General features: G+C 30.9%; 1 protein-coding gene across 6 annotated transcripts in view; it reads left to right on the top strand.

Annotated features, from left to right (window-relative positions):
- The window catches only part of fru (sex determination protein fruitless), a 50,759-nt gene that overhangs the window by 21,552 nt on the left and 1,390 nt on the right, over positions 1-27,817 (top strand). For 3 of the 6 annotated variants that reach the window (XM_088235953.1, XM_088235955.1, XM_088235954.1), the window contains exons 5-7: positions 1,198-1,413; positions 6,611-6,820; positions 10,961-11,512. In XM_088235953.1, the coding sequence (XP_088092079.1) occupies positions 1,198-1,413; positions 6,611-6,820; positions 10,961-11,377 (843 nt within the window). In that variant the 3' untranslated portion in view covers positions 11,378-11,512. Of the gene's footprint in view, positions 1-1,197; positions 1,414-6,610; positions 6,821-10,960; positions 11,513-17,061; positions 17,168-23,458; positions 26,714-27,817 lie in introns of those variants that run through there. The other 3 variants (XM_088235958.1, XM_088235957.1, XM_088235956.1) reach the window with 2 other exon arrangements.

Here is a 27,817-nt window from a genome sequence, read left to right as displayed (position 1 = left end):
CGTACTTCTGCAGGGGAGAAGTAGGGGGCCGCCGCCGCATGGTTGACTCCCCCCTCCTCATTTCTCCCCTGCAGAAGTAAGCAACCATTTGTTTGTTTAAATATTTTACTATTGTAAATTTTATTGGTTCTAAAAATTTATTTTAATTTGCCAATATGTCGTCTTGCTCATACTGATCTTCGTGGTTTCGGATGTGACAGGGTTTAAAGAACATCTTGTATATTTTACAATTCTTTTATTATTTTAAGTTTTATATTTCGACTGGATCACAAACTGGTTGTGTCGGACTTTTGTTATCTCCGTTATTAATTTATGATCTAATTATTATTATTAGTATCATATTATATTTTTATCACCAGTCCACCCCAACTTGATTCTCATTTTCTAGTGATATATTTGGGTAAATCATATGAACCCAAACGTTTCTTTTCCAAAAAAAAAAAAACAGCATTCTCGATTTAAATTCCTGGCCCCGATTACAATGGGAAGTTAACAGAGTTATCTTCAGTTATTCAAAATGTGTATATTTGTGTCAAAATTTAAAGCATCTTTGTCAGTAACCTGTAATTGAACAAGTTTCGAAAAAAAAAAACTAATATGAACATTTTCCTACAGCTATTAAATAGGGGGCGAGCACTATAACATCTTTAGGTTTCACCAGTGGCCTGCCGAGAAAGCGGCCTTTTTTGTGATTTTTAGCATTACATTAACATGTGTATAGGTGTTTCATCATCTGCACTGCAGAACCTACACCTAGAAATTTTAGAAAGGTTCATTCTAGCAAGGTGTTAAATCTTCTCTCTCGATTGCTAGATTATTTTTTCTTCCAGAGAGAAGAAGGAAGAAAGGAGGGAGAAGAGGTCCTCCTTTCCTCTTTATTCTTTTTCAAATATATATTTTTTCTTTTTTTTGCTGCCTCTTTTTTCATTCCTCTCCTCTCTTTCGAAAGAAGAAAGGAGGGGTAAGAAAGAGTGGAGAAGAAAGGTTAATTCTGTCGCCAGTGCCCTATAAGGGCTCTAATGATCCTCACTCGGTTTTGTCTATTTAGTTATTAAGTTTCATTAGGTCGAAAAATCTTTTCAATTCCCCGTTTCGGTTTAGTAGTTCCTTCACATGCTGCTGAACAGGTTGTTAGTATCTTCTTTTATTAGATCGGGGTAGTGCGGCACTGTTTCAATTCTGGTATTTTGTCTGCAGTTGGAAGAAAGAAGCACCCCTCATACACCCACGGCAGAAAATCTTAGTTCATCCAGTAGCCGTGCCGGCGGGGACTATCCGGGGGAGAAGCGGCGGCGCAAGAACAGCGGGGCAGGAGGCGGGGGAGGGGGGGAGAGCCCCCGGCCCCCGCACCAGCTACCCCCGCCACCCCCCTCCGCACTTCACCTGACCGATCAGAGACTTTATGACTCACAGGTAAGTTACCATCGCAATACTAATAAGTCACAAAAGGTGCTCGGAAAACATAAGAAATGAAGGTCCCGTTGGATTGAAGTTCTCACCTTTTATTTCCGGTCATTTCCTTCTGTATCTTCGCAGAAATATGCCATCCTGTGTGATGAAAAAATGCTTTAATTGCTCTGCAACTAAGAAAAACAGAGCAGATAAACCATTTCATTCGCAAATACAATCCAATTCATAAAATAAGCAGATGATAAGTTATATTTTATAGGGCTCTTGGCCTCATAGAGTTAGGGATACGTTATTATTTTTTTTGTATTGTGTATCTTTATATGAATAATTAAAAATTTAAGTACGTTTTTTTTCATTTTGATAGCTGCCATCTAGTGTCGTATCTATGATGACGAGTTATACAGTAATAATAAATATGAACTAAGGAAATACGCATATCTCTTTCTTACATGAATATTTGCATTCATATTGTGATTTGCTATCTCCTTTTCTAATTATCGAGGCAATACTGCAATATTTGCAATATCTTAAATGAAGCTAGTATAGGAGTAACGTGTCTATTGTACGTCAGTGCTTCCAAATAATTTTTCTTCCTCAACAATATGTATGTAAATTTTGTAGCACTGGATTCAACTGGATTCACTCTATTAGATAGATATCAGAGAATTTTACCCAATGTGTAAAGCAATTACGTATATAAGCCAATGACAAATACATTAACAGAATTTTGTTCATAGTTTTTAGAACTTGTCTGCTTTTTGGCCCTTTTTAAGAATACTGAGAAGTAATTATATTTCTGGATTATATATAGCATAATTATGATATTGATATTAGTAGTCTTTTTTAACAGTTTTTCAAAATAAAAAATTTAATCAAATTCGAGATAATTAGTTATTAGTCATTATCATAATACCCTTGTCCGCACCTGACAATAAATAGGGCACTGCATTGATATACTAAAGGCAGCATATATCGATCATTAGTTACGTGAAGGTAAGATGATCAGCCTTACGCTTTAAGTGCCAGTCCAGGAACATTGAATATTTCAGTGAAAACCCACCTTTCTAAATAGTATTTCAAGTCGTTCTTCTTGGGAATCGAACCCGGGACCTCGAGCATAGTAGGCGAATGCGCCAACGTACTAGGAGTCAGGCTTATCTCCACTCGATTTCCTAATTCAGGATTTTCACTGAGACAAATGCACGCGTCCAGGATTCTGGTTCTATTTCACACACAGAACTGTATTCTTAAACCGCCCGTACGCAGACATATTATTTGTTGTAATATAAGTTTAATTTTTAATAATCGGGTTGTAGTCCCGTGGTAGTGTCGTCGACTAATAGATCAGAGGACCGAGGTTCGAACCCCGCTCTATCACATTATGTATCCCATTTTCTAGCACAAAAAAGTGTCATCAGAAAAGATTCACTAAATCAATTCTAAAAAAGCCACAAGTAAATAGGGACAGTATTTTGCAAATAATTTTCTGTTTGTGTTGTTTGAAAATTACTCTCGTTGAAAAAGGGTTAAGAATGCAAATATTTATTATTTGATGTAAGTTGTCAAAAAAGGTGATTATGGCATTTTTAATAACAATAAAGGTTTTTTTTTTAATATCTCGAACGTGTCAAACATAGCATAATGGATTAATGATACATTTGTAATTTGTAGCATAGTAGTATAATATGTATTTGGTAGAATGTATTCTGGTAATACCTATAGCGCTGTAAGGTCATCAACCTGTGTCATATTACATGTGGGTACAAGTGTTGAGTGTGGGTGTAACATAATAGGCTCAGAACTTTTAGCATCGCCAACAGACAGACCTTAGCTGCCTATTTGGACCACAATATTTCTACATGTGTAGGTAACATAGGTATCCATTTCAATACATCGAGATGATCTTTTGAATAGAATATAATTAATATTTAAAGCACTAACTTTCCTATTTACTACATTAAATAATAATTTATACAGCTATGAAAATACAGTTTAAACTTAAAACCACTAAATAAATGAGTGAGTTGTTTTTTGTTGTATGTTTTGACAAAGGAACAGTAAAGTTATTTTATTCGTTGATGGTAAACATGGTTTAGTATATGTATTAGTGTGGTTTAGCATTTTTGAGAAAAGAACACGGAAGACATTTATATGGCTCATTACCTGTCACTGGCCAGTTTAAGTGATCATTTTATGCATTGGATTGTTCACGATTTCGGGGTAAAATACACCCTCAAGGGTAAAATCTTGTACTTGTCTACAAATATTTGGATATAGTCAAAATATTGCTCAATGTTATAATGTCGCACCCCGAAAATAACAGTAGCACAACTCAAACTCATTTTTACAGCAGAACAGTTTTACACACCATCGCGCTAACAGTAAACCAACATTAATTCGCCATACAAAGTATTAAATAAAAGCATGATTTTTCTCCCATAATTACCAATTTTACTTGTTCATTTCCACTGTAATAGGTGTTTTGTAAAGTTTCAATATTGAAACATTTCTATGTGCATCTTAATTAGCATTAATATGACACTTTAATCCCCGGACACGCTCGGCAATAGAAATAAAATATGCTGATTGTTTACCTTGAACTTTTACAGTATCACAAATTTAAAAATATATTTATTGAGAACGATTTTATTCAAATTTAAAACCTTTGCAAACGTTTTTCGGGACATAGTCTGGTCTATGAAATAGAGGATCACCCCTTGATATAATAAATTATAGATTATCTAGAGGCATTGAATATGACTTTATTATCCTACTGTACCGCTCCTATAATTTTGGCAAGTGAAAGTGGCTATCGTAGGCCCACATTGGCTTAACCTTATTTCGCATTCTTTATGTATTCGTATACAACAGGTTAATTATATAAAATAAGTGTGTTGTACGAGTATAATATGTACATTACATGTACAGAAAAATAAGTTTTATAAATGTAGAATTTGAAATAAACTTCTCATCCTATGCCTGACTTTTTTGATTTTACTAATTTATTTTTAAATTCATACATATTTCTTTTTCTGGTTTAGGTATAGAACACTCGTTTTACGTGGGTGTAATGCCAAAGAAAAATAAACTTTATAGCTTAGTAAATAAAACCAATTTTTAAAAACTTTTCTAACATTATAACCATATTTTTAATGGAGGCCAGCGGTTTTTAGGGATATACATAATATATCTAAATCTAAACAAGAAGAAAAAATACAAATGTCCAGTCTATTAATTAAATATACAACCTAACAACAACAGTTATATGAAGAAACATATACAAGAAGCTGAATGAGAACATAAAATCATTTAGCAAAGACAAACGAGGGCAATAGAGTAATGGCATGCAATATAAATTTTATATTTGAAGCACTAAATTTTTGGTTATTGCAATGATTGCGATTCAATATACATTGGAAAAACTAAAAGAAACTTTAATATTAGAGCAAAAGAACACTTAAGGTGCTTAAATAATAATTTATCTGAATTCGCAAACCATCTGATACTAAATCTGAATCTGAACTTCAATAAAGACACTGGATTAAAAGTACTTCATGTTGAAAATAAAATATCAAAATTAGACAACTTTGATATCTTAGAAATTAAAAAGGCGATTGATAATAATAAAAAAATAATTAATAACCAAATAAACAATTTTTCTTTTAGTCCTCCCCGGTCTAGCTTCGAAAATATTGATATCAAATTACCACCCTTGTAAGAAAAAAGACTTGATTTATTAGTTCCACGCGTAGTATTTAGTTAACATGATAAAAATAACATAGGAATTAATTAATTAGTTACGTAAACCTTGACGAAGAAGCTTGTTTGCTTTGAAACCTGTCAGTGGAAAAAAAAAAAAAATTGTGGCTCAAAACAAAGTTGTTTTATTTATTTTATTATATGGCATGCAATATATTCATGAACACGATCAACATATAAGACTTCGAGCTAACCCATGCCGATCCATCTTCATCTCACTGTATTAATGGCGAAGAGATCTATGAAAATTCGGAAGATCTATCCCAAAGAATTACAAGTTGTGTGACAAATTGACCAATCTACATATTTTGGGTATTGGGGCATAAAAACAAAGGTTGCTCTATCAATGTTTATTATGATGTTATTAAACAATATTAACTTACCAAAAAAGACATTATGTGAATTTTTTTAGAATATATTTCATAAAGTAATTCTTATTAAATTTTTTGTAATGTAGACTTGTGAGATATCACAGTCATAAGTCCTGTAAATGTCTAGGCTTCCAAATTTTGTTCTCAAAGAAGTTCTCCATCTCTGTTGATATAATATCTACATATCTATGTCATCTAACTTGATAAACTCTGATGGGTTAAATCCAGTAATTGTCTAAAAAGCTTAGAACATGCTTAAAATGTAGATTAGTTTAAATAGGTGTAAAGGTTTTCACGGTCACTGTTATCCATATGTTTCTCTTTTGGATGATACCACGTGTGTTGGATTTGTTCTGGAACAATTTCAACAAACAAATTAAACACGCAGTATCACCCAAAAAAAAGATAATTTACTTTTCAAATAATATGTTTTGAATGTTTTGAAAATAATAGTATTACAATTATAAACTCTTGATATTTTAAATATAGTTGCTTTTTGAAGGACAAATGTGCAAAATGTAAAAAATACATGGTTATAAAAAAAATACAATGCTGGGTGGTAGACTTACTAAAAAACATTCAAGACTCTTGTCTTAAATATATCAATATGATTAATAATTCGTATCTTCCTTGTTTTTTTTCTAACTAAAAAATGTGTTCTAAAGGTGGCATGTAAAGCAAGTTTTCCGAACTGGGGATTCGTTGTGCCTATATGAGAGCTCGCTATTTGTGTAAAATTATTAATTATATGATCGAAATAAATAAAAAATGTTTTTTTTTGCATGTTTATTTTAAAGTATTTAATTTTTTATAAATTTGTACATGAAACATTGATAGTGAATGTACGAAATGGAAGAACACCAGTCTTTATAAATGGTTTCGGGAAAGATCTCATATTATCACGTCTTATTATATTTTTTATGTCATGTTATATTTTTTAATGAAACTTACCCACCATTGTTATTTTTTTTACGCGGTACTACATGCAATTTGATCCCGTGTGTAAAAAGAAGTTCCGGTGTGTTACTACTAGTTTTACAAACTTAACATCAACTTTCGTCGGTTTTCAGATAGCATCACTGGTATACAAAGGCAGCCCATCTTCCCTCTCTCTCGGGGGTGGGATGAAGCAGGACGAGCGCTCGACTCCACCTCCCCCCGCCCACTCCGCCCCGCCCCTTCCCCACTCCGGTGGTCCACTGCCCCCCCACCTGGCCAACCCCGGGGTGGTCAAGCAGGAGGCGCAAGACTACCAACTCACCCCCTCAGACATGCAAATGGTGAGTCCTTAACTATCTAGTAGTTAGAAAACGAAATTCCCAATACCTTAAAAATCGTTGCGCAAGTTCGAACCTCAGACTTCTGATCGGAATCCGCAACACTACCACGGGACCGCAAACAAAAAGCAAAGGAAAATGTCATAGTAACTTATATTTGCGTATAACAAATAACTTAAATCAGAAACGAAAATAATAAGAAAGTTAATTATTAAAACAAAATGATGAGAAAATTAGAATTAAGGAAAAATTTGGGACCTAGGTGAACTTATTATAAAATAATTAGTATCTAAAAAATAAAGTAAAATAAAAACTAGATACTTGTAAAAGATGTCCATACTTTATGTTAACCTCTGTCTAGTTAAAATGGCATTGACTAGGTATATACCGTAATATAATATTATGAACTATTTATATATTAACTAAGGCACATTATTTTATTTTTTTATTTGCATTGCATCTAGTAAATGAATTTATTTTGTATAATTATTTGTACTAATACAAAAAATATATTTTAAGTAAAGATAGGTTTCATAACACTATCTGTTTTTTTTTTGTCACTATGCTAATGATGAAACCAGACTAGTCCTAAAATTGATTCTTCAAGATAATTATTTGAAAACGTGGAGAGTCTATGAATTTATCACGTAACAATCAGAATATTTTATAAAAATAGACTGTTGCTTTATTAATTTTTACTCCCATATTTTTAGTAGAAAAAATAAATGATGTCTTTTGTCTCGCAGCTTTTCAGCTCATTTTCAATCTCGTATTAATTGTAAATAATATTGATGTAATTTAGGGTAACCCCAGATTCGGTATACTTGTTTGTTTCTGAGAACACCCTTAATTCCAGCTGTTGACTCTAGGAGAAACCATAGTGGAATGAATTTGCAACGACATGTGGGCATGTAGATATGTTGTTGCCAATCAAAAAAATAATTTCTATTTCCTGCTTATATTGTGCATTCTTCCGACCCTGAGTGTTGTGAAATAAATCGAGAGAATTTTCAAAGCAGGAGAATATACAGTAAAACCCCCTTTTTACGTTTTTCAAGGGAGCAAGAAAAAAGTGTAAATCTGAGAAAAACGCTTAAGTGAGTAAATGAAAAACGTAGGGAAAATATAGGAATTACATAAAAATATAATTGATTTGGTACACTATAGTGTACTTATACTTCCAGAAAATTTGTGAAAACGGTGATAAGTGGTAATTGTCAATATTTTTTTTTTTATCTATTTTCAATGATTTCACTAAAAATATTTTTATATTTTTTCAAACAATATATATGTAATCTGTTTTTTACTTGATTTAAAAACAGTGTGTTAAAATTATTTTATGTGTAAATAAAAAAAAAACGAAAATAGAATTTTGAATTTGCATAAAATAACATAAAATCATTTTTCCCCTAAATGTTGGAGAATTTTATTTATACGGTATCACTTTTTCTATGGCAAAAAAAACTGTCACATAGATCGTGGAAAAATTGTTTCCACTTGTATGACAACTTTTTAAACCGTCTTTTAGTTTTATAGCTTTAAATATTTCTATTGTTATGTTTTAAACATCGCAATTTCATGTTTTTTTTATTTATTCATAAATTTCATAAATAGTACTTGTTTTTGTAAAATTCTCAATATATCTACTTTTACACATCTAGTAAATGTTATCACTGTAACTCTCTAAAAAAAGAGACTAACTCTTGTGCTTGACTTACACTGTTTTAGTTGTTTATTCATAAGAGTTTACATAATTTTAAATACGAGTACATGAAAAAGAAAAATAAAAATAATGATATTAAAACTTTTTTTTTTCTAAACGTTTGTCATGATTTGTACAAGTCAATATGACGTTTTTGTTCAAATGAAAACTAAGACCTAAAGGAACACTTAAACAGAAAGGTCAATTACACTGCACCTGCTTTGAATTTAGGTTAAGACAATAATTTATCCTTTATTAGTTGTTTTGCTGTTTTTATTCTTCATTCGCGTGGCACACACGCGGGGCGCGCGGGCCGCGGCATCATTATTATGACATAATTTTAGATTTTTTGACACATCAAATGAATTCCAGAAAGCGTAAAACCGGGGTCATGAAAAATGTAAAAAACGTTAATTGGGGGGAATATTTGTATGAGAAAGTATGAAGAAAAATGGGTCCTGAACATTTCGGTGTTAAAAGTGGGAAAACGTAAAATCAAGAAACGTAAAAACGAGGTTTTACTGTTGTATTTATTGGTACCGACTTTTTTGTAAATACAGTACTCTCTCAGTAATCCGCCGCTTAATTATCCGACCACTACTATAGTCAAAAGCACAAAATTAGGCTGTATAATTCGCTGTTATTTGTATGTCAAATTCAATAGTTTGCCGTTCGCCAAGCTTTGCATACCTTGGCTCTCAGATTGGGTTACATAATTAATAAACATAGTTTTATAGTTGCATGTAATCTTAAAAATAATTTGGATTGATTAAACTGTAAGATGCAAGCACAAATTCCTCAATAAAATCTATTTTTATGAAAAATCTTTTGAAAATTTTACTCACTTTGTAACTCCATCATCAAACTCGTTTCACAAATGGTCAAAAAATATATTTTGATGTTTTCTATTAGGTCTTAAAATAATCTGTATGTGGGTAAACTTGTATATCAGTACTGTGTTGCATGATTTTGAAAAATATATTTTTTTTAAATGAAATAATTTGAGATTTACTAGTATTACAAGTTAGGCCGACGGTATTTTGTATTTATGTATCCACCGTTTTCAGTATTTGGGCACTTGCCTGGTTTTTAGGGTGGCAGATTACTGAGAGAATACTGTAATTCTTCATGAGTGAAATACATTCGCCTTCTGATTTTACATTGTCACCCGGAAACTATATATATTTTTTTATGTATCTTTGTTCATTATAATCTCAGAGTAATAATTTTCTAAAGAAGCTCTTCAGCTCTATTGCATAGAACAAAAACGTTCCAAATATTTGGTTTGGTTTTTAGTTAAACAACATATTTGTAATGGGCGGTTTTGAGTACCTATGGCCCGTTGTATTGCTGTAAACTATAGCTAACTTCATGGTTGATACTCATAGAATAGTTTTTGTTTGTATGGGCGACTATTAGCCAGTGGGGTATTATTACTCGAAGATTATAATAGTATTCAATATCAATAAGTAATCATTTCTTTTTTTTTTTAAATATCACCTATATCATGTATATTAATTTATTATCTAAATGAGATCACTAAAAAGTCAAGAAACATAAATATTGTGGATAATCTGATTAAAATAATACAATGTGTATCTTTGTAATAGGTGTTTACTATGTAAAATTACGCATGTAATATTTTGAACTATGTAAACTGCAGTAAAAAAATGTAATTTTATTGGTACTATTTTAACACATAAAATTAAAATGTACAACGAAGAAGACTTACTATAATTCAATATATTAATTTGTGTAACCATGTATCATTCAATACAATAATATTATTTCCTATATGTATGTACATATATTACATATTGCATACATTTTACATTTTTTTTTCTTCTTCATTTCAGTATATTTTTCCAATCAATTGTCAAACCATATTAGTCATTAATTTATTGTTACCAAATTCTTTTTTGATAAATACTTTCCATGTATGGTATGGGTCATTCTCAAAATTCGAATAAAATTATATAATTTACCCCGTTCATATTTGTGGTAATCAAGATAACAATTTTATTGTAATTATGGCTACCAAATAGTATTTAAACGTTATTCATTTTTTAAATATGAACCAGGCAAATTAGATAAATTTATTCCGATTTTGAGAATGGCCAGGGCATTATTTATGGTTTTGCATAGTAGTTGTTAAAAAAAAGATGCATCATAAAGTTTAATTTGTGAATGTATTACATATGTGTTTTTTCAATTTTCTTTTTTTTTACTGCAGGTATTGATCTTTTTCTTCTTTGTGATGTAATTTAAAATTAAGAATGTCTAAACTGTAACAAATTACTTTAAAGTCGTCTACAGGAAGGAAGGGATCTGCCTAGTCAGTCTAAATTAAATTCAAAATAAAAATGACGTGATTTAATATTAAAAACGTCTTTGGAAAAGAATCGACTAAAAAACCAAATCCTTTCCTTCTCTGTTGACAGACGATCGATTGGGGAAGACTTAATACCGGGTCTGCTACTCCCCCGCCCACTAAGGGCGCGAGTGCCCTGCAGCGCTACCTCACGCTGGAGTGCGGCAAGGGTGAGGCTCGCCAGCTGTCCGTCATCCAGCCACCCGCACGCGCCATCCCCCGCAAGGGCGGCCGCTTCCGCGCCAACTGGCTGGAGCAGTTCGCCTGGCTGCAGTACGACGAGCGCCGCAACATCATGCTCTGTTCCTACTGCCGCCGCTGGGCGCACCACCTGCCCGACATCCGCACTTCCTTCGTGGAGGGCAACGGCAACTTCCGCCTCGAGATCCTCAACCACCACGACAAGTGCAAGGCGCACCGCCTCTGCCGGGACCGCGAGCAGGGCCACGACCACGGGGGAGGGGGGGAAGACCCTACACCGAGTTAACCTAGTTCTACACTAATCTAATTAGGAAGTTCAGTGGTTTTAAAAAATATATATTTTTCAATAGACGACTATCAAACTATGTTTTATCGTCGCTATGTTCTTTTTAAGTTTTGTCATTTTGAAAATCACCCACCGAAACTTCAAAATTACATTATGCCTGCGACATCACGAGTTCAGGTCGGTGAGTGTTTCTGACATTCAAAAGTTGAATCCTGTACGAATTTTTTGTACCCGCCATACGTCAAAATACGCTATGAACTTGTGACGTTGCAAAGTAGTTCACTTTATGAAATTCTTCATACATTTTTGAAAAGTTTCGCTGTCAATTAAATGCTCTTATGTTTACCACAAATAAGAAAACATTTTTCATATCCAATTTCCCGTAGCACTGAACTTCCTGATTGTAACTCTCGGAGCAAATGGTGTACCGACTGAACACTTCACCAAACAGAAACACTATATGTAATTAATTGATGTCCCGTTTAGAGTTTCCTATTCCCGCGAATAGAGCTTCCGAGGACCGCTCCACATAATGTAAATGATGGATTGAGTGAGAAATGGAATATTAACGATTGCTGGGGCGAACGTAATCGTATCCTTTCGGTTGATATCTCGTCCCGTTAGAATTTGGCTCGTGAAATCTACAAGGTATATAAGGATAAATGTTTTATACATTTTGGTTGTGATATGACATAGGTTAAGTTGGTCCTAATACCGAAATATATTTTTGTATATAGTATGTTAGAAATAATTTATATTTTATCGTATAGTCCCGCTATCGAGCGCGTTGTTTGTTGCTGTATCCCAAGAAAGATATTGAATGTTTTCTAAAATTTTACTTCTGAGAATGAATAATTTAAGGATTGTTTTTATTTCGTATACACACAATACGAAATGCATAGTGCATTGTTTAGTAACAATTAATATCTATATCCTTTATTCATGTTTAATATAATTTTAAATATCTATTTGTCATATTTTTATTTATTTAAGTTTTATTGCTTTTTTAATAATACATATATTATTATGTATTTATTTGCATTGTTTATGAAAAATACACTGTTTATTCGATGAAATATTACAACATATTTATTTTTTAATTTGTGATTATTGCCATTTGGTTTTACTAAACAAATTTAATTTGGTTCTGATATTTCTCATATTCATGTAATGAACTGTGATTAGTTTTTTTTCTCATCTAGAATTAAATATATCTCTATATCATTGTTAGAACAGACTATACTACATATGGTTTTTTCATTAATTTAAAGTGTTGTACAGTTTACAAATTGGACCAATTAACTATAGGAAGATTATTAATAAATGTTTTGAGATCTTGTATTTCAGTACACACATTTACTAAAGCTAAAACAATGTTTTCCACATAATAGCTTACCATAATATTCTATACCGATTTATTTTATATTGTTTTGTCCATCAATATTTTACCACCAGTATTGATTTTGTGTATCGATTTTTTATAGAACATATTTTGGGCACGCAAACAAAAATTTTGCTACGTATACAAATTTTTGCTTAAATAGTGTCAAGAATGTCACTATGTTTTGTATGTTGCACTGTAAAAAAAACACTTTTTATAAATATTTTTTTTTTAAATCTGTATAATTCAATATTCAATTCAATCCCATGGTGGATTTTTGCTGTATGCCCATATGTTTTTTTTAATGCATTTTTCCTTTTTATAAACTACAGGCTTATTAGCTTAAAATATAGGTTTTTAAATTTTTCAGTTTTTATTTTATCGTTCTCTAAAATTTCTCATATTGAAAACTCTACATTGTGTACAAAATAGCGTAAATATATATCAAATTCATTTATAAATAATATTTATTAAGTTTAATAAAAGATAGGTTCCCTGGAACCATATTTACATACTTTGATAAAGTCATTAAAACAGTCATTGATTTGAAAGTATTTTTTTTTCCTTAGAATTTATTTAAGGGGCAATATTACAAAAATGATCACCATTGAATACCCCAAAATGTAATACTTACTTTTCTGTATGCCAGGCATATTTTTTAATAGATACAACTTGTTTAATGTATTGTCAAATTCAAATAAGAACTGTTTGAAAATGATTTTCATTTCTTCACTGATATTAAAATATCACTTGAATTTCAAAATATGTAAGGGTTTTTTACACAGTAAAAACTAAATGGTGCAATTCTAATATTTTTATATTTCAACATATTTGATGTCGTAGCTTTATCAAATTATTAGGATAAAAATGGCCGTAACTATCCACGAATGCCCTTTTTGACAATACATGATGTATGTACATTTATGCAACTTTTTTATTGTTTCCATCGTTAGTACTTCTGTTTTGATGAATATTCTTTATAAAACGTTGAAGTTTATTACTACAGTAAAGCCCTGTTTTACGTTTTTCTGTGAACTGAAGAAAACACTACAGTGAGGAAATGAAAAACTGCAGAAAAATTGTATAAACTATCATAATTGGGGATTATTCATATTAACCTACGATTTAATTAAAAATATTTTGTATGTTTCCAAGCAATACTACAGTGGTTTTTTTTTTATTGAATTAAAAAACATATTAAAATAATTTTATCTGTGTACTTTAACTTGAAAACACGAAAATAAAATTTTGAATTTGCATAAAATGCTTACAATGATTTTTTCCCTAAATATTGGGAAATTTTATTAATATGGTATCACTTTTTTAGTATGGCACCACGTAATTTGAACTGTCATTTACATCGCGGCTAAACTGTTTCACACTTTTATGAGAACTGTTTAAACTATCTTCTTTCCGTATAATCGTTAATTGGGGGAATATTCGAATGAGGATGTATGGAAAAAAATGGGACCTAAATATTTCAGCGGAAAAAGCGGGAAAACGTAAAATTGACGAATGTAAAAACGAGGTTTTACTGTATTATTACAAATGAATCTTAAATCTAAAATAATATACTTTTCTTTTGTTTGTTGTATATAAAGTATGAAATATAAACAAATTGAATATGGCAGATGTTTGTGCCATTTATGACATTTTATGTCAATTGTGCAATCTCCCCATTTACAATTCCCAGGTGCCGAAAGTGATCAATTAGCTGGAGTAACTACGCATACCCACTATGAGAAATATATGTATTTAGATATTTTTATAAACAAGCAAACATTGCTGCACATTTACACTTCATATTAACTACGAATGATGATTAATGATGTCTACCTCTTTGGTGTGCAAATATTTTTTTAATGAAATATACATAATATATATTGCTAAAATAACTAACATTTTACCCAGGATGCATTTGCTCGAGGGATAAATATACTATTAAGAAAATATTTTTTGGATCTCTTTAACTAAGTTTATTTTTATCTGACATCACATACTGCTAGCTGTAAGCCTAAGCATCTACATATTCATTTTATTAGATTATCTCCATAGGATGATTTCTACCTTATGTAAAATACTGGCTTTGAATTTTAATCTCTCAACTAAAGAAAACAAAAGAGTTAATACAATGAAAGTATAAAATAAATATGTTTTATTAGTTTTTTTGCCAAAACATGTTATTTTTCAGTCAACAATTTTAACTTTATCAAAAAGTAAATCAGTTCAACATTTTAATCCTTTGTTGCTGATATTATGTTTATATGAATTTCCTATTTCATTTATACATGCATTTGTAAAACTTTAAAATTGATCAGTGGTGTTATTTAAATTGTTTTTAGTGATAATTCCACCTGCTTTTGAAGCATAGTTATGTTATTTACCGCAGTGTAAAGTCGTCATTACTACTTGTGTACATTAGATGTATTATTTGTATGATTTATGTTCTAAATGCTATAAGTAACAAATATTTCTATTTTAGGATCTCACTTAGATAGTTTGTACATGAAATGGTGATAATTTTTGTCAATGAGTCGTACTTAGTATGAGATTGAATAAAGGTTTATGAAAAGAATTTAATATGATCATTTGTATTTTCTTTCTGTCCACTCCCCGCTCAACTTAAAGAAATAATATTGGGTCTCTAACTTAAAAACCGGATTATTTTTAGGAAATTTGAGCGTTTATTAAATAAAATCTTGTACAATTCTGTTATTCAAAGTATTGTCCATCGGAAGTTAGAACATTTCCCCATCTTTCTGGCAATTTGTGTATGCCATCCCAAAAAAAAATGGTAATCTTTTGAATCAAAGAACGAATCGAGCTAATTTTTGATGCCGTGGACTGAAGTGAAGCGTATCCCGGAAAGTGCATTCCGCATCGACCGAAACAAATGGAAGTCAGAAGGCGCCAAGCCTGGACTATATGGCGATTGGGGCAGAACTTCCCATCCGCTATTTTCGTAGTAAATTAATCGTAGTAAATTAATAATTTCGTAAATAGTTTTTAACGAAATTTATACAAAAATTAACATATAAATTATCAAGTCCTACTGAACTGAATTTAATGCAGTTCATCAGCAGGTGCTTATAGTTAAGTTCTAATATATATACATAATCTTATCTCATAAATTCTATAAACATATAAAAATTCTTATTACTATGGAAAAAAAGAAAATTTGTACATCGAAAATAAAAAAAATAAAAAAATTGTCCAAATAAAAAAGAAATACACAAAAAAATTTCAATATAAAAAACCACGTTCTAAAAGCCAATCATTAATCAGGCCATCAAGGTAACTGACAGGGAAGGTGTGCCTACATTAAGAGAACTTTGGAAGAACTGTAATATATGGAACGCAGTAAGCAATATTGGAGACTCGTAATTATATGAAATAAAAGAGTCAACAATGAAAGATTCCTGGAAATAATTATGCCCACAAATGACGAGTGATTTTATAAATTCTAAAGAAACTCTGCAAACTATCAAAGGTGAAATGATGTCAATAACGAAGATGTTAATGAGTTGATTAAATCTCACTCAATACCTCTGTCAAATAAATACTCAATTGAGCAACAACTGGTCAATGAAATACACAGTGAATGCGATGAAGAAGCTGATAAAATCGTCAAGACTTTGAAAATCAAAAATATGAATGAAGCCTTCATGCATCTTGACAAATTTTTACCATCACGGAACACTGTGATCCCAATGGAGAATGTATATTTCAAGTATGTAGAGGGTTTGGGAAAGGACACAGCATGTCATAGAACTTTTTATCAAGAAAATAAAGTGTGGTATTCAACTTGCTCCTCCGAAAATTTATAATGAAACCGCCTCATTAACTTAATTATTTATTGATAAATAAATATTTTAAAATGCAATTTTTGATGATTTTTTTACATTGTTGACTTTTGAACATTCAGCATTCGCACACATTTTCAGGAACCAATTATGTGCAAAAGTCGGGGGCTTCTATTTTAAGACAAAATTATTAGTATTATTTTTCTAACACCAATTAAAATTCAACCGAGTTATGGTCCTGTTGTTGTCGCAGATCAAAGGTCCGAGTTTCGAACCCCATTCTACCAGAACTTGATTTCCATTTTTTTATTGAAATATTTGCCCAAATCGCAAGGCAAATATTTGTCTCGGGAATTAAATATGAGACCTTGCATGCTAGACAAATGTGCTAACTAGTACTACACAAAATTTTATTTAGTAAAAATGGTAATGAGGCTTTTTATAAAACAATTAATCTTGTAATTAGGACAAATTAATTGATGCGGTTTTTGCCACCACAGGGTCCTGGCGATATGACCTCTCTCCTGGGATCGCACGGACTATCCGACACCTCGGAAAGTGAGCTTATGATCCCAACCCACCTTGACCCCGCAGACACTATGGACGGTAAGAATACAATTCAAATATTTTTTCCATCTCTGTGTCGTTCTGTGTGTCCATCTATTTACAAATACAAAATAGTATCAATGTAATTTTACAACTGGCTCGTTGCACCTCATTTTTGTTTCATTTCAACAGGATTTATTGCCGAGCAATTCTGACAAATATTTTTATACCTTATTAAATTGTGCGTTGAAGTTTCCCTTTCAATGTAGTTTCCTGAACAAAAATTATTTTTTTTAAACTTACTAATTTCTTCCAATATCTTTTAAAGTTCTCAGATTTTCACAGCCTTTCAGTTACTGATAATGTTTTCTGGGTTTTTATGCTGTGTGTTTGTACTTCTTGCTGACGTTCTGAACATCATAAACAGTCCATCAATTTGAACACACGGCGTACGAACCCCGATTCCGTTTTCTCTTCAAAGCTCTTTTCAAACGAGCAATAATTTTGATACTGCATTGTATTTGTATCTGATTTCCTATAATTGATCGTCTCTTTCTTTACTTAATTTATTATTTGCCAGCAAAAATATGTTATTCAACACCACCTTGTGTTTCTATATTTTTTTATTTCATTTAAAAAATAGAATTCACTCAATGGAAGCGGAAATTTTAGTATGCAAGTATTAAGAATAATACTTAAAAAGATTATTTTGTTAGTTCAATCCGACGGCTTCATAAACATGTATCGCTGTATCGCCACGGACACAAGCAGATACTATAATTATCATCCTAAATCAACCCGCTTTATCCGATAATAACCAAATAAATTTCCTGTACTTGCTGAAAATTCTTGCTTTCATCTAATATCATTTTTTGTTGTATCTAATTGCGGTTCTTATTTACCAAAAACATATGTGAAACGGGCAATTATTTTAATAAATTTCACCATTTTTACTCTTTTTGGATTTCTACGTAAAATATAATAATTATTCGCTAATTAAACTCATGATCTTCTTAAGTGTAATTTCAATTTTAGGTATCTGTTCAATTATACAAATTATTATGTTTATAAAGTTTACACACTTTATCCTATTTATAGTTTTTATTTAAAAGTTTAAAAGGATAAAAAAATGAGTAAAATTGGCATTTTAGTTTCACTCTGACATTCTGATTTCTTAGCCAATAAGTACAACTAGCGTGTTTCTGTTTTGGTAAATAAGCACCCGGTTTGAGGGTCTTCGGTGGTTTTAGATTGCTCAATATTTTTGTTTATTCTCGCTTACCATCCCGTATGTTTTGTAGATTTGCTAATACGCTTACATATTATAATGGTGAAGGTGCTTATTATATTTTCATATCTGTAACATTTCATATTGTTTTGATGCAACCCTCGTCATGTAAAATTTATTCAAAATAATGTTATACACTATCCGACGCAATGTGAAATGTCTCAGAAGTCCTAACATGCAGTTCACTGTGCATGAATCATGTCTAATTCCATCACCGCTCACTAATACATAACTTTTCTCTCGCCCTTTTGTCAATTTATAGAATAATATATCCACCTACTTTTTTGTGACAAAACAAATTGCCACTTCTTAAATTTTACATAAATATAATTGTTCCATGCTATGCTCTGAGTTAACGGAAAAATTTGTAAAATGTTCCGCAGGATAAAAGATTCGTGCCTGTTATATTATTATTAGTTTATAAGTAGTCCTCATTGAAATAAAAAATGTTTTAGGTTCGTACTATGTTGTTTCCTGGTGACGGTTTAGTCAATAAATTTATTGAGAATGTCGAATTTGTTTGATACATATTAAGTGATTGTCCAACAATGTAGAATAGCTATATTTTGTTCATTATTGTACCTTAGATGTTTGATTCAATAGTGAAAAGGTTCCGGCATGCTCCAAGAAATGATATGTTACGAAAAATGTAAACTGGGTTAGTTGAGTATTGTATTTCAATCAGTCTAATTGTCGAATTCCTCATTCTTTTAACTGAGATAAAATGTGTTCTTACTTTTTTTAATTACATGTTACTTTTATATTTGTTGATAGATTAAATTTAGCGATAAATATATTGTTATTAACTGTTAGAAATACATGAATTTTACAAAATGAGACTTACATAAAATTGTTTTTCTGAAACATTGTCTATCTCTGTTCTGTTTTATTTGCACAATCAGACTGATGAGTTATATAATTATTATATCATACAAAGTTGGATGTTGACCAAATGGCTGGAATTTTGCAGGCCAACTTACCTCCGACGAGAATCACGAGCCTTTAGGTTATTTGGGATTAAGAGTTGCAAATTCCGATAACATTCGCGAATCCAAGTACAGTCTGACAAACATGAAGAGCAGTATATTTGTAGACTGGAAAACCTGCGCATTGTGTGGCAAAGTGGTGGCCAACATAAAGAAACACATGAAATCACACAATCCGGACCAACACCGCTGTCCTTACTGCTCCCTTGTACTTACGAGAGCGGATAATCTCAAACGCCACGTGAGAATGAAACACAGAGATACCAAGTCCACTATCCTAACACCCCTTACGCAATCCTGATGCATATTTACTTCTGTGATAATATGATAATCAGTGCCATGGAATCTACTCATTTATTGGGTACTTATAGATCTTAAACGCATCATGTTTATCTTATTTACACTGTGCTTACATTTCTTATATTTATATATTTGATAAGGTGTTGCCCTTATTTTTTTTCCAAAGAGTGCCTTTATAATACTCTAATTCTAATTCAGAAATTAAGTCAAGCCTTAGAAGTTGGTTTAAAAAGTGAGTTTATTGTTAATATTATAGGCGGGTGACTGGCCTATATGTAAGTTATAATATTTGCCAAAAGTAATGAGATTATTTTTATTTTTCTACCTTTATTGTTTTGCACAGAGATTTTTTTTAATAAAAAAAATGTTGAAATAATTTTAGGTTTTGAGCGTGTCAAATACCTTTACAATTTTAATTTTTGACATCAGCTGAAAATGAATTCCAAATTAAGTGTTATGTACCTCTCTTTATTATTTCAAAGTCAAATTATATATTTTTTTACAAATAGAACTTGCATTTAGTATTAGGGACCTTATTCAAATTGCCTATCTTCTCTCGAAGTTAACATCCGATTTAATATATCTCTTTTTGATATGTTATTTACAGCCCAGATTGTAAGAGATTTATTCACATAGCCGCATTGTATGAATGTCAGAATAATTGCACAAAATTTTAAGTGTATATATATACAGGTATTAACCAGCAAAATTTCATACAAATACAACATTTGAGTTGACTGAATCAGTAAATCTCTTACTGTCTCTTGAGTTCATTAATAATTAGGCAGTTTTAGTTGCTATTTAATTAAATCATGATCTAGTAATGTATTTTTGTTAAATATATTTTATATTCATCTAATTATGTAGGCATGAATTTTATGTAAAGGTAGACAGGCCAATGCTCTTATTTATCTGCAGTTTTTAAGGGTTGGCTATGACAAAACAATAATTGATTTGGAGTTTAGCTAACATTTTCACCATATTCACATTCTTTTTTGCCATCTTCCTTATACATAAAATTTTTACTTTGCCTTGTGTATTGTTTTGTGAAAATTACATTTATCTAGTTCAGAATATAGAAATTGAAAAAAATACTTATCATCAGCGATGAAAAATAGATAACCATGCATAAGGTTAGCTAGGACTTATTGCAAATCTATATAATTGTATATACATTTAGTTATATTCTACTGTTTATTCTGGGTGTAAACTCATTCAAAATTTATAGGTAATGTTCTAGATCTCTGAATTGTGATAATTGACTAAAATTATCACTATCACAAAAACATGTGATTTGTGATTGTCATGTTACATGTAAATATTTTTTATGTGTGCATAGTTCCCTCATTTAATTATAAATGCTTCATTTCAAACTAATAAATGGTGGTTGCTATATTTAATGTAAAAATTCTTAATATGTTGTATCTGAAATACATACTGATGTTATCGATTATTAATAATCACCAAAAATGTTTTTTTGCCATATGCAAAATAAATTGTGCCTTATTTAAAAAATAAAAGTAACTATAGGTTTTCCACATTTATATCAGTTCTCATAATTATTTATCCTTTGTCTGGCTTACTATTAAACTTTTAAAATCATTTATCTGCTTTTTTAGTCCAATTATCATTTCAAACATAATAATTTCATCATAAAACTAGTTATTTTTTATGAATATTTGAATTTGATCTCAGTTAATGAAAAATAGCCTTAGTTTTATTTCAATAAATATTTTTTAAGACAAACATTTTCTCAATGTGTGATAAAGTTAAACATATTCCTTTTTATTTCGGAAGATAATATGTACTTCCTTTTTTTTTTATAAAACACTTGTTACTTTAGTAATTTCCTTACATAGTCATTTTAAGTATTAATAATTAACACAAAAATAAATGTATAATGTACATAAATTAGGTGATTTATTTTGAAGGTCTTTTGTAGTGATTTTAAGAAAAAAAAAATTTAAACACCTTGTTGTAAATACATAAAACTAAAGTTACCTTATCTGTAGTCACATTTTTTTTGTGATATTTATTTTTTAATATGTGGAAAATATTAATCTATTGATAAATAAATATAATAATTTACCAAGATAAATAGATGGTATAATTATCTTCTTTCATTCATATGACATATAGGGCCTTACTCATAAACTCTGCGTAAAGTTACGCCTAAGTATAGTGGTATAATTTGGATGGGAATATTATATTCTACCACTATAATAAGGATGGTATTCCCATTCGAATTATACCACTATTTTTAAGTGTAACTAGCATATGCCAAGTTTATGAGTAAGGCCCTTTGTGTTGAACTAATACAAAAAACTTGATTTCCATGCCTCCAAATCTAAATTATCAAGAATACCTTACAAAACAAGGTGTGCACATTATTTAGCTGTAAAAATAATAACATTTAGGGTTTTCTATACTTTTTTTCCCACAAGTTGCATTTTGAAATAAAGCATTTGGATAGTAAAAAAATAGTAGATACATTTAATCTGTTTCCTCAAAATAATATAAAAAAATCCATTAGCTTTTCCGTTATTTGTGCTGGTTTAAAAAGTTTTTGTAAATTAATCAAATAAAATCCGAGACAAATTAATATTAATTTACGTTTCTTTTGAAATATTACCTATACTATCAAATCTCTTCAGCATTCGGATGACATTAATGTATTAGTATAAGAAAGTATATACATAATATGGTGTAATAATTTATCTGTATAAATTTCATTTTGGGATTTCCTAGAAGTTGTAGATGTTACTGTTTGCCAATTTACATGGCTCTTCTTTAAGGCTTTTCTTACTAAGCTTGCATGTGCCTTTAAAGTTAACTCTAATATTTATTTTAAGTCTAAATCTTTTCCATGTTTCTGTTTTTTTTTTTAATTAAAGATTTTTATTTGTCATTTCATTTTGTTTTAATCATACTAAATACTGTTCTTCCATCTTCCTTAAATTCTAACACTTCATTGTATATGCGCTTCCACATGTCTCCTTACCACATTAACCATTTTGGAGTAATTACTTTTATCAGAACATTATTTATTTCATTGTTTACTATCAAAATAATTTATCTATTTGAAACTTTAAACTTGACTTGTTTTTTGTGTATCATTTTATAAAATATTTTACAATGAAGCAAATAACTGTCTCTTGTCGTCACACATCCTTCGATGCACCGCTAGCTAAATTTATTCCTAGAATGATGCCTAATTATTTGTTTTTTTCTATTCATATACCTAGCTAAAATCCCAAAATTATGATTTCATCTTAATTTCAGTCATTTAAATTACTTATTTAAGCGCCCATAGGGCTCATTTTTCATAAGACATTTTTCATTATTGATTCTTGATATAGCGAGATTTCTTTTTCCAATGTGAATATTTTTATTTCACTCTCATAATCTTAAGCTTGATGAAATGTACACACAGTAAAGAACAAGTTTAGGTAGGAATGTTCAGTAAAGTGTACAGTTAGTCCCAATGTAAATATGCGGGATGTCGGGTGGTCCTATGTCCCTTACCCCAGCTAACAATCGCTTGTGGCGGTAAGGTCTTATTATACTCAGCGGAAGTGGCAGATAAGCTCACAAAAAAGGAGGTACATGGATTTTCATTTCGTGCATGTTTTCATTTCCTAATTTTCTTTTCGAGTATGTTCTTGAATACTGCGTACGAAACCGCTTCCGTAAACACCCTAGCTTATTGAGTTCCATAGAGGAGAGGAGAGGAGAGGAGAATGTTGGGCTGTGTGAGAGTGGGGGAGTGTGTTGCAGGCTCCAAGGGCTGGCACATGCGGCTGACGTTCGAGCGTGTGGCGGGCGCGCTCAACCTGCACCGCTGCAAGCTGTGCGGGAAGGTGGTCACGCACATCCGCAACCATTACCACGTGCACTTCCCGGGCCGCTTCGAGTGCCCGCTGTGCCGCGCGACCTACACTCGCAGCGACAACCTGCGCACTCACTGCAAGTTCAAGCACCCCGCCTACAACCCCGACACGCGCAAGTTCGAGCCCCCTCTGCTCGCATCTCCGCACACGCTGCAGCACGCGCTCGACTGACTGCCGTATGCATACGCGTGTGCCCAATATTCCTAGATGATTATTATTATTATACAAACTTTTTATACAAACGGAGATTGTTTTTATATTTACAGTGAAATTTTATTGTCATATTTAAATCTTTTTTTTATTTATCTATAAAATTTTATTAGTGTTGATTTTTTACGCGAATTCTAATATATTATTATTATATTTCAATTTTGATAAATCGTAGTTTTAGGGAGTTCTACATTGATTGTAACAGCTTTATCGTTTACACTCTGAATGATGATTGTGTTCGTATTATTACCTAGTTAGTGTTACGATCCGGCGCGTGTGCCCGGACACTAATCGCTTCAAGGAACACGTCTTCAACATTAATGGCATTATTGAATATTGGCATTGCGCGATCGGGACTAACCTAGATTAATGTTATATTAAATTCTGTTAAACTTTAGCTAAATTTAGGGTGGTACGGTAATCAAAATGTGATATATTGGAATGGTGCTACAGCCTAAGGGTGAAAATGGTGGATTCAGTCAGAGTCCTCTGTCGCCACGGCCTGACTGTTTGTAGATAGTTATTGTTGGAATATGTTGACTTGAATCATTTCTGAGGGCTATGATAATATCATCCGTTGATACATACTCTGTGCAATATTACTAGTTATTTAATTTTTAACCAAACTAAATGTTATCTTAACAATTTATCATTGCGTCTACCTGATTTGTTTTTCTCATAGGTAATTTTAGTTTGTAAAACATTGGGTTATGGTTAATTGAAGCTACTAGTTAAGTGACAAAGTTAAAATATGAAATTTCCATACCTCAGCATTATTATATTATATTCATAGAGACATCTAGCTATTATGTTATACATCACGCGAGTTTGTTCTGTTATTTATCCCTTTTTAAGTTTATTTATACGGAACGCAGGTGGCTCTGTTCGCTTGTGTTCGCTCCTGCATTTATGTGTTGTATTTATTACTAATTTACATTAAATTGTGCTATGTTACAAACATTTGTTTTTTTCTTCTTTTAATAATATTATTATCTCAGTTCCAGACGTGCATTTTGTGGAGAGACTTCTCGATTCTCTCATCACATTATATTTTAACAGTCACAGGCAGGCATTACTGTTCCTACATTAGGACATGTTCATTTCACATGATACATTATTTATAGCTCATTCGGAAGCGTTTCTTTTTGCATCTTTTTGCTTCTAGGCTCCGCTCCATAAAGAACTAATGAGATATTTCACTATCTTCTTATCCGCATATTTATTCATGTCTGGATTGTGCCTGAAATGTAATGAACTTCATTCTTTTAGGTTTATATGTAATGTAGACAATGTATGACCCTCAAGTCCAATGTTGCTCGAAAGGAAGTGTTATTTGTATTAGAGTAGGGAAAATAAGTGATCCTTGACTATTCGCTGTTTGACTGCTATAGAAGAATGGAGAGTATTAAAATGTGAAAAGAATTAGAAAACAAACTCTATGCGGATATTTATTTGGTAAAATAATTATCCAACTAAAATATTTTTTTATTACTATATTAGAGAGGGTTATTTAAAGTATTGAAAAATTCTAAAAGTAATTTCAATTGCAATGAATAAATAATATTCGTAAGCGCATATATGCCCAATTATTGGATAAATGTCATTGTATTTTGGTCCATGCCAACAAAAATTAAAACATGTGTTTTGTGCATAAGAGTTTGCTTTAATTTTATTTATAACTGTTCTCTAAATTTTTCAAATAATTTTGGAATTATTGAAAAACTAATGTATGTGGCACCACATCGTACGATTTCTACTTCAAAGTAAACAATATAACATTTAATTTCTTGTATACATTTACACTTTCTGTATTTATGAGATAAACATTTTCTCTTAACTTGTGATCTAGAAAAATTATAATAAAAATTAATTGATAATATTGCTTGATTAATACATAATATAATTATGTGTTGTTTTATAACGCTTTATGCTAAGTTAATTATTTGCACTTAAGTTCAAGCATAAAAGTTGTGTCAAAAATCTATAATATTTATCGGGTGACTAAAAAAGTTTTTTTCTCTTGTTTGAAAGTATGAAATGTGTTTGTTGACGTGATTACCAGACTTATTAAAAATAAATTAGGTAATTACTAAATGAATTTGGTAGGATTGATGAAAATATATAAATTTAAATATTTAATGGAAAGGTGCCTAAAATGTTATGTATGTACTACTTTATGCTTGTGAGTTGGCACAGAGCTGGTGGACCAATCCTCGTGTCTTCACAAGTAAAAACGTAATATTAATTATACTCTCGGGACTGTAAAATACAGTGTAATGTAATATTTACAAGCTTATGAAGTGAATGTCCCATACAGATCTGAAATTACTTGTCTCTCCACTAATATTGGTAGGGTCCTAGCACAGGTATCTGTGCCTGTGCTGGGACCCGTTTTATTCCTCATTCATTTATATATTGGAAATAAAACATTGTTTTTCTTAAAGATACAATTTATTTAAGTTAATGTTTATGTACAATTTTGCAGCTATATTTTTATTGCCTAAGCAATATGAAAAGTGCGCTGTGTCGGCATTATTTCTCACTGCTTAGCATTTTGTTTTGTGTTTCAGAAGTTATAATTTTGTTATTGTATTGTTTACATTCAGAGAAGCTTGAATTCAAAATTTTTATGCCTAACATATTGAACATATTGAATGTTGCCTTCGAGCCCACCATAATTGCATAATTCACTATTTATATTTACAACATTCAAAAGGCATTTAAATAATGTAATAAATTGATCATTAGTTGATTTCGATGTATAAATCTTCATTCATTGTTAATTAACATTTTAAAATGATGTAAAATACAGGTATTTTTGATGATTCACAATAATCAAGATTATATTATTTGTTTATTGTAAATAATTCCGTGTTAATTTTGTTTTCTTCTTTAAAATGTTTAATAAAATATACAAAACTGATACCAATCAGCCTTTAGTTTCATTAAGTCTATTTACGTACAATTATTGCGCTTCAACATACAACACACCAGCTTCACACTCATCATAATATGGTAAAGAACTGTGACTAACATTCAGGAATTCTTTCTGCTTTCTTAATATATTTCAGAATTAAAGTAACAGTAAAATTACTGGGTCACCTGATGTAACCAACGGATTCAGCAGGCTGTACGTGCATAAATATAAGGGAAAATTGACTACATTTCTACTACCACTGCTACTGATTTCAACTACAGATTACAATACATATTCTGTTTGCAGTTACTCTCAACATTCATTATTAACTAATTACATGTAATTTATTAAAAATTCTTTTACTTCATATATTTTATTTACAATAGAAAATGAGCAAACTAGAAAATATAATCAGTACATTTTTTAACCAAATTATCTCTTAATTATTAACTTGTCAACTTGTTAACATGTCATTTATTACAAATTCTTTTACTTCGTATATTTTTTTTTCAATAGAAAATGAGCAAACTAGAAAATATAATCAGTACATTTTTTAACCAAATTATCTCACAAGTTATTCAATTTTACGGTTGATATTTTTGGAAAAATTAGCAATATTTATATTTGATTTATTAATATGGCTTTGCTTCTTGGAAATGTCATCAAAATCTTTTAAATTTATTTTGTGGAGAATCTGCCATTATATTATTTCCAATGTTATTTTTAGCCTTTGAAGATGTTTTAGCACCATTTATTGTTAAAAAGTTAGTTTTGGAACATTTGTTTCATATTTGCAATTGTTCAATTCATAGCATACCATGTTCAAAATAAGCGACAAATACTCGGGAACCTAACGCACCAAGAGAAAATATGTTTTTTGCATGTCGCCTTCTATGTTCTTAACCCTGACACCTTGTTTTTTATGCTTAAAGGAAAGTGCTTTTTTGTACTTTTTTATGTCATACATAATACTATCAAATATTTTCGCCATAATCAGTGTTTATCGTCATTTCATCATCCTAGCATGCCACACTGAGCAAAGTGTTGTATTCCCGCACGTAATTTAATTTAGCAATGCATTTTATATGTGCGTCTCGCAAACCTACCTGCCAATGTTTA

Source organism: Micrasema longulum, unplaced genomic scaffold (assembly GCF_059751315.1).
Source record: "Micrasema longulum isolate JH-2025_06_02 unplaced genomic scaffold, ASM5975131v1 h1tg001478l, whole genome shotgun sequence".
NCBI classification, from domain to species: Eukaryota; Metazoa; Arthropoda; class Insecta; order Trichoptera; family Brachycentridae; genus Micrasema; species Micrasema longulum.
Note: the sequence above shows the minus strand (reverse complement) of the source record. Positions and strands in the feature narration are given on the sequence as shown.